General features: G+C 44.1%; 1 protein-coding gene across 1 annotated transcript in view; it reads left to right on the top strand.

The window, feature by feature from the left end:
* The first annotated feature begins 618 nt into the window (after window positions 1-618).
* The window catches only part of LOC109903801 (ephrin-A3), an 81,074-nt gene continuing 72,856 nt past the window's right edge, over window positions 619-8,836 (top strand). The window contains exon 1 of the mRNA XM_020500759.2: window positions 619-1,404. Within this exon, the coding sequence (XP_020356348.1) occupies window positions 1,295-1,404 (110 nt within the window). The 5' untranslated portion in view covers window positions 619-1,294. The remainder of the gene's footprint in view (window positions 1,405-8,836) is intronic.

Raw genomic sequence — 8,836 nt, 5'->3', positions numbered from 1 at the left:
CTCTTTCTCTTTCATCCCCCTTTCCCAGTCACCACGGCAACATGCCTGGAGGGCACTCAAGAGAGGCGTCATCACTGACAAAAACAACAGAGGGGAAGAGTGAGTGAAGGGAAACGAGAGCAAAATAGACCGTGTGTGTGTGCGTGCGCGTGTGTGTTTGTGTGTCTGGGCATGAGAGAAGGGGTGTGAGTAGGAGAGAGTAGGGCTGACCTACTGTGCTTTTGGCATTAAGTATTTTAAACTTGAACTTCAGTGAGAACTAATCACAAGATACAAATTATTTAGTAGGCTATACTCAAGGACAGTTTACAGACACCCACATTAAGGGGACTAAATCAAGCCTCACATCACCAAAACCACTTTTATGAAAGTTTCACCAAAGATATGATAAAATCTGTTTTAATAGGCCTACAGAATGTGCATATTTAATCAAACACAGTAATGACAAAATAGTTAAATTAATAGTAATTACTTCACTGGCCAAAAGCATGGTTTTACAATCCACCATTGATGAAACTGAACAGGTTAATTAATATCTCTTTGGGATATTAAACATGCGCACGCGGATCAAACACACGCGCACACACAGTGGTGGTGGGGCGGGGCTGCTGAATGGACAGAGCGAGCGCATCGTGTCTATCAGAGGGCGGGAATGTAGAGTCAACGGGTGCGCAGCGTGTGGCTAGTCTGGAAGCGGCGGCAGGTAGACACCTGAAAGTCTCAACGGACACAGACTGAGTTGAGACTAATTTCAAATGACAATGTAGACAATTACATTTACAGTCGAAAAGAAAAAGGAAACCTACCAACAGGAGGATAATGTAAAGACATTTTGACGAACTTTGATGATACCATTTCAACGCCAGCTGTGCTTGTCCAAGACGAAAGGTTGTCTTGATGTGAGGCTACATTGAGGTGATTTGCAACGTTTCATCAACACGGGACTTCAGTTGCAAATGTCAAATATTGCAGTCTACTTTGCCTTATCACGTCTCCTTCTGAACACTATTGTTTTCAGTCTGTGGAGAGGATTAGGGAACATAAAAGGAATACTCAAAGCACAGTTACTTCAAAGTGCGCAGCAGTCAAAGTAAGTAAACGTAGGGTTGGGGAGGAAACCGGGTTCGCAGTCGCAATGGAATTAGTGCTGAAGAAGTATTCGTCCGTTCCAAACGTCGCTGGAAACTTCAACTAGGTTGTGTTACCGCTGGGATGTTGACAGCGACCTGCTGTTTGGGACGGAGGGACTGAGAGCGAAGAAGGTAGGCTAGAGAGAACGAGGAACAGTGGGATTATGGCTCTCGCAACCGTTTCTCTCTGTCTAATAGCGCTCGCCTTTACACATTTGCACCTGACGCGTGCCAACGACCGACATGCCGTCTATTGGAACAGCTCAAATTTACAGTAAGTAAACTAGCCTACAGATATGGGCGTAATACAGTAGGACAGACTATCATCTTGGTTTTATTTGTTGCTGTGGACCTACTTTGACGACAGATGTCAGTATTAGGAATTGATCATCCCTAATTTCTAAAAACGTGAAACAAAAATAATCCAAGTTTAAATCATGAAGTGTGACTATTTTACAGGATTCATATGTGAACTGATGGATGTATATGTATAAATGTATAAATCATTTGGTCAATTGTGTGATAAATGCCCACTGTGCCTTTTTAAAATAAGCATGAAAAGTAGCCTTTATGTTTATGCCATAACTTTATTTTCCCCTTCCACAAATTGTAGGCTATTTCTACAGTGAATGACGGATTTTGCCTATTGCCAATAACACACACACACACACACACACACACACACACACACACACACACACACACACACACACACACACACACACACACACACACACACACACACACACACACACACACACACACACACACACACACACAGTATAATAGCCAATAACAGGCAGCTGTGTTATTGTAATGTTCCTTTCCACCATGTTAGCGGGTACCCTGGTGTTCTATATGCATATTTAATATGGCCAACTCAGTTCTCGCTGTCCATCTCTTCCTCCACCATGACTCGTATCTCTCTCTCTCTCTCTCTCTCTCTCTCTCTCTCTCTCTCTCTCTCTCTCTCACTCTCTCTCTCTCTCCATTTTACACACAATCCTACGCATTTGAGTGCAATCCATTCTGATATTGTCTGCCATCTTTGTCCCTCTTCCATCCTACTACAGTAGGTTACAATACTGTAGTTACCGTCTCCATACCTCTAACTCAATACCTCTGCAGCAGAGATCGATTGGGTATCTGGTGCCTTTGTCCTCTCATTATTTTACATCGAATCCATCATTCTCACATTGTTTTATCTTCTCCCCTTACCCCACCACTTGCTCTCTCTCTCTCTCTCTCTCTCTCTCTCTCTCTCTCTCTCTCTCTCTCTCTCTCTCTCTCTCTCTCTCTCTCTCTCTCTCTCTCTCTTTTGCTCTCTCTCTCTATCTTTTTCTCTATTTGTTTTCCTCCTCCTTTCGCCCATTTATATTCACCTCAGACACTGGCCTCTCCCCCTGTATGGCCTCTCTTGATCTCATACTTGGTTATTTTCCTCCCTCTCTCTTATTTTTCTACTGTCTCTGATGGCCAGCCTGTCCCCATCAATTCCTTTTTTTGTGCGCATCTCATTACCACCCCCCATCTGCTCCTGTTTCATCATTCACCTCCAAAACCCAGGTTGTACCCCAAATGGCACCCTATTCCCTTTATAGTGCACTACTTTTGACCAGGGCCCATAGGGCTCTGATAAAAAGTAGTACACTATATATAGGAAATAGGGTCTCATTTGGGACAGATGCCCAGAATGAAAGGTACACAAAGATAATTACATAGGATAAAGTTGTTTTGAATGCATCTGAAAGATAATTAATTAAGGATTCTGGGCATGTGAGGCTTACAGACAGTTTTTTATAATCAAGGTATCTCAATCACACAACAAACAGTGCAAATGAACGCCTCATAAAAATTCCAACCAGCTCTGGTTGCGATAGCAATTAACTATGTCAGTGAGAATCTGAATAGAGGAGAGGTATATTAGATGAGACTCATTAGCATTGCTAGTGCATGTTCAAAGTGCTGTGAGGATTTTGCAGGTTTGTGAGCGTCACATTCTGTATTAGTATTATCTATCATTGTTCATTATTAATTTGGCGTGTGTTCTATCCAGAATGACGTGCACAGCGTGAGGAGTACACCCACGCATTGTATGGTGTAATCATTCATCAAGTGTTGGCACATCAGCACTTTAATATAACATTTATATGAATATATTTTTATTTTAATATACTCCAATGAGGGTTTCAGTGTGGGATGTGTGTGTGTGTGTGTGTATGTATGCATGTGTGTGTTTGTTTGTAATATCTTCCCCTCTACACTGAGATAAGGATCTGTAGAATAATGCAAAAATTGACCCAGTTTGCAGGTAGCAGACAAATCCACAGAGGCTATGGCAGGAATACTGATAGGCCATCAAGTCTCATAGGCCGTAGGCTTTAGGCCACTCTAGCACCGCTTTAAAACAGACGACTAGTTTGAAAAGAAAAGACTGGGATACCGTAACAAAAGTTGGAGATACAAGAAGTGCCCTGATTGCAGCAGTCAGAGTTGCAGCACAGTTATCTACCTCCATCTCCTTTAGAAAGAGTTGCTCCCAGCTTCCGCTCACAGCGGCATGCCTAAGCCAACTCGTTAAAAATGTCCCTGCTAATGGCTGACTGAAGCAGGAAAAAACACACACGCAGGCCATTAAATCATCTCGCATCTGAGGCCATCTGCCAATTAGAGAGGGGAGATGTGGAACATCTTGAGGAGCACATGTGAGTGGTGTTGGCCTTGCCAGTGACACAGTTTGAGTCCCAAATGGCATCCCATTCCCTATATAGTACACAAAAGTAGTGCACTGTGTAGGGAAGAGGGTGCCATTTGGGACACATCCACAAACTGTAGCGTCTTAATTGGATGTTCAACATGATCAAAACAATAATGTGGCTTTCAATCATTCTCAATGTCGCTCCTAAGGATCATAACTTAGCAGGAGATCAGGGCATACAGGTCCTTTGCACAGGTGTGGGAGGGAATAGCAAGGAACCCATGGTGTAAAATTGGCCTACCATTGTCTCCTAGACAAGATGAAATGTGGAACCTCAGTGTGTTATTGCGCTATGTGCGTTCATTGTTCGACATATTGTGAACCCGATTTGAGACCTGAAATTGAGTCTGTCAGGCCTCCAAACCAAAGAAAGAAAGAAAACTCTGCCTGCATGCATCCCTCCCTGCCTGCCTGGTTGGCTCACCATATCCGGTGTTACAAAATAAATTATCACCTTGACAAATAGCTTCCCTTAGAGTAAGAGGCGTGGGGGCTCCTCATGATCAATGTGGAGCGGAGCTGCTGTCTTACTCAACCGCCCCACTGAAGATGTGTGGGTGGAGGACCAGCAACTCAGAGGTGGTGGCACTGTGTGGTGGCGGAGGAGAGGGGAGCCCCAACACACTTTGGGTAGAGAGGTTTCTGATCTTCTCAGTGAGATTATTTATAGGGAAGATGAATGATAGATAAACACACAGAGGGAGACAAATAGAGATGGAGAAGGGGAAAAATGTGGAGAACGGTATTGAAAGAAAGGGATCGGGAGTAGTGATGGAGAATATGGAGAGCTGGTAGAGTAATGGAAAGTGTGCCAAGAAGGTAGAGTGAGGCAGAGGATATTTTGAGAATGATTAAGAGAGCCCAAAGACAGGGAGGGAGAGTGAGGCAGTGAGCTTTTGTGGAAATTAAAGTTATTTGGCGAATGTGCTGCGGCTGCTGTTTCTGGAGAGATCATACTTATGGGAGGTGACCCGTGCTAATGTGGACACGCAGGGTTATTCATGTGGACCAGTGCTCGGAGACAATAGCAGAGGTCTGGCCCTATGCATACTGTGCAGCGCACCGCGTGAGACACAAGTGGATTTTCTAGCTGATTACATGCAAGGCTGTCTGTCTGGCTTGCTCACTGAACAGTCTCGCCAATTTTGCATACAAATGTATCTTACTCAGTGACATTCAATTTGTTCTTTTCAACATTCGTCATACCACCGTGACACGCAACCGTCTCAAACTGCATTATATATTTATTTATTTCCTGCCTTGTAGTTGATGGCTATAGCGCTGAATGGGAATCTGTGAGCAACACTGATTCCAAAGAGAATGAAAAAGAGAATGGTGCTGGAGAGAATAGCAGCTGTTTTACGGGCTCTTGATCAATTGTGCTATTTTGTGTATTTTTTGCGTTGATCATAACTTTTTTTTAACATAATGTTTCCGCCATTGTTTCCTATGACCAAAAAGAGCTTCTGGACATCAGAACAGCTATAACTAACCTTAATTTGGATGAGGACTTCTACTTCAATGAGTCAGAGATGAAAGACATCACATGCGCTGCTGTTACTGTTGTATATCCTGTTGCCTAATCACCTCGTACCCCTGCACATCGCACAAAGCAGAATGCCTTGCCCTTAACTGCACACACAGAACTAACATCAACTACATGCATGATAATCTTTCATGGTTGAGGGTTTAGGAGAAATGTTCTACTTTTCTTCTAGTCTTTTCAAGAAACATTTGTGTGTTGAAAATGCCTAACCACTTGTATATTTGCATACACTTCAAACAGAAATGCATAACCCACCAGACACGCCACTATGGGTTTCTTCACAGTACCCAAACCAAAAACATATTTAATGCGGCGCTCAGTTATGTATAGAGCCATGTCATCGTGGAATGCTCTACCACCAGAGGTTACTCAGGCAAAAAACAAGTTTAGCTTTAAAAAACATCTTGTATCGCTGCAACTCTCATCTTTCTAAAGAACTGAATACGAATGTATATATGAATAGTTTGTAAATAGTATTTTTGTTGTCTCTTGGTGTCTTTAGTATATATACAGTCGGGGCCAAAAGTTTTGAGAATGACACAAATATTAATTTCCACAAAGTTTGCTGCTTCAGTGTCTTTAGATATTTTTGTCAGATGTTACTATGGAATACTGAAGTATAATTACAAGCATTTCATAAGTGTCAAAGGCTTTTATTGACAATTACATGAAGTTGATTCAAAGAGTTAATATTTGCGGTGTTGACCCTTCTTTTTCAAGACCTCTGCAATCCGCACTGGCATGCTGTCAATTAACTTCTGGGCCACATCCTGACTGATGGCAGCCCATTCTTGCATAATAATGCTTGGAGTTTGTCAGAATTTGTGGGTTTTTGTTTGTCCACCTGCCTCTTGAGGATTGACCACAAGTTCTCAATGGGAATAAGGTCTGGGGAGTTTCCTGGCCATGGACCCACAATATCGATGTTTTGTTCCCCGAGCAACTTAGTTATCACTTTTGCCTTATGGCAAGGTGCTCCAATCATGCTGGAAAAGGCATTGTTTGTCACCTGTTCCTGGATGGTTGGGAGAAGTTGCTCTCGGGGGAGAAGTTGCTCTCGGGGGATGTGTTGGTACCATTCTTTATTCATGGCTGTGTTCTTAGACAAGCTATTTTCCGGATGCCCCAAACAATCGGAAAGGGGATTATAGGCAATTAGCAAGACACCCCCAATAAAGGAGTGGTTCTGCAGGTGGTGACCACAGACCACTTCTCAGTTCCTATGCTTCCTGGCTGATGTTTTGGTCACTTTTGAATGCTGGCAGTGCTTTCACTCTAGTGGTAGCATGAGACGGAGTCTACAACCCACACAAGTGGCTCAGGTGGTGCAGCTCATCCAGGATGGCACATCAATGCGAGCTGTGGCAAGAAGGTTTGCTGTGTCTGTCAGCGTAGTGTCCAGAGCATGGAGGCGCTACCAGGAGACAGGCCAGTACATCAGGAGACGTGGAGGATGCCACAGGAGGGCAACAACCCAGCAGCAGGACCGCTACCTCCGCCTTTGTGCAAGGAGGAGCAGGAGGAGCACTGCCAGAGCCTTGCAAAATGACCTCCAGCAGGCCACAAATGTGCATGTGTCTGCTCAAACGGTCAGAAACAGACTCCATGAGGGTGGTATGAGGGCCCGACGTCCACAGGTGGGGGGTTGTGCTTACAGCCCAACACCATGCAGGATGTTTGGCATTTGCCAGAGAACACCAAGATTGGCAAATTCGCCACTGGCGCCCTGTGCTCTTCACAGATGAAAGCAGGTTCAAACTGAGCATGTGACAGATATGACAGAGTCTGGAGACGCCGTGGAGAACGTTCTGCTGCCTGCAACATCCTCCAGCATGACCGGTTTGGCTGAGGGTCAGTCATGGTGTGGGGTGGCATTTCTTTGGGGGGCCGCACAGCCCTCCATGTGCTCGCCAGAGGTAGCCTAACTGCCATTAGGTTCCCGAGATGAGATCCTCAGACCCCTTGTGAGACCATATGCCGGTGCGGTTGGCCCTGGGTTCCTCCTAATGCAAGACAATGCTAGACCTCATGTGGCTGGAGTGTGTCAGCAGTTCCTGCAAGAGGAAGGCATTGATGCTATGGACTGGCCAGCCCGTTCCCCAGACCTGAATCCAATTGAGCACATCTGGGACATCATGTCTCGCTCCATCCACCAACGCCACGTTGCACCACAGACTGTCCAGGAGTTGGCGGATGCTTTAGTCCAGGTCTGGGAGGGTTGATAAATTTGATTTCCATTGATCATTTTTGTGTGATTTTGTTGTCCGCACATTCAACTATGTAAAAAAAAAGTATTTAATAAGAATATTTCATTCATTCAGATCTAGGATGTGTTATTTTAGTGTTCCCTTTATTTTTTTGAGCAGTGTATATACTTGTGTATTGTTAAGTCACCCGTTTGGCGAAGTAGGCTATGATTCAATGATAAATTAACAGGCACCACATCGATTATATGCAACGCAGGACAAGCTAGATAAACTAGTAATAATCATCAACCATGTGTAGTTAACTAGTGATTATGTTAAGATTGATTGTTTTTTATAAGATACGGTTAAAGCTAGCTAGCACCATGGCTCCTTGCTGCACTCGCATAACAGGTAGTCAGCCTGCCACGCAGTCTCCTCGTGGAGTGCAATGTATTCACCCAAAAATGCAGATTACTGATTGTTATGAAAACTTGAAATCGGCCCTAATTAATCGGCCATTCCGATTAATCGGTCGACCTCTAGTTCGGACTAGGCCCCTTAGTTCCAGTGAAGGGAAATGTTAACGATACAGCATACAATGACATTCTAGACGATTCTGTGCTTTCAACTTTGTGACAACAGTTTGGTGAAGGCCCTTTCCTGTTTCAGCATGACAATGCCCCCGCGCACAATGCAAGGTCCATAGAGAAATTGTTTGTGAGATCAGTGTGGAAGAACGTGACTGGCCTGCACAGATACCTGACTTCAACCCCATCAAACACCTTTGGGATGATTTGGAACATCGACTGCGAGCCAGGCCTAATCGCCCAACATTAGTGCCTGACTTCACTAATGCTCTTGTGGCCGAATGGAAGAAAGTCCCCGCAGCAATGTTCCAACATCGAGTGGAAAGCCTTCTCAAAAGAGTGGTAGCTGTTATAGCAGCAAAGGGGGGACCAACTCCATATTAATGCCCATGATTTTGGAATGAGATGTTCGACAAGCATGTCCACATACTTCTGATCATGTCGTGTTTTTCCAGTTACTGTATTATACAATAAAGGGACTTCTTGAGACATGATCCAGCTATAGATTGATGAGAAGACTGGTCACGTCGTAGAATATAAAGATATAGAGAAGAGGCGTATCTCTTGTATGGAAAGCTCTTTCTAAGAGGTTCATAAGATTGGTGTTTTTCAAATGGCACCCTATTCCC

This window comes from Oncorhynchus kisutch, linkage group LG14, assembly GCF_002021735.2.
Source record: "Oncorhynchus kisutch isolate 150728-3 linkage group LG14, Okis_V2, whole genome shotgun sequence".
NCBI classification, from domain to species: Eukaryota; Metazoa; Chordata; class Actinopteri; order Salmoniformes; family Salmonidae; genus Oncorhynchus; species Oncorhynchus kisutch.
The sequence above is the reverse complement of the archived record's forward strand: the minus strand, read 5'-3'. Positions and strand labels throughout refer to the sequence as shown.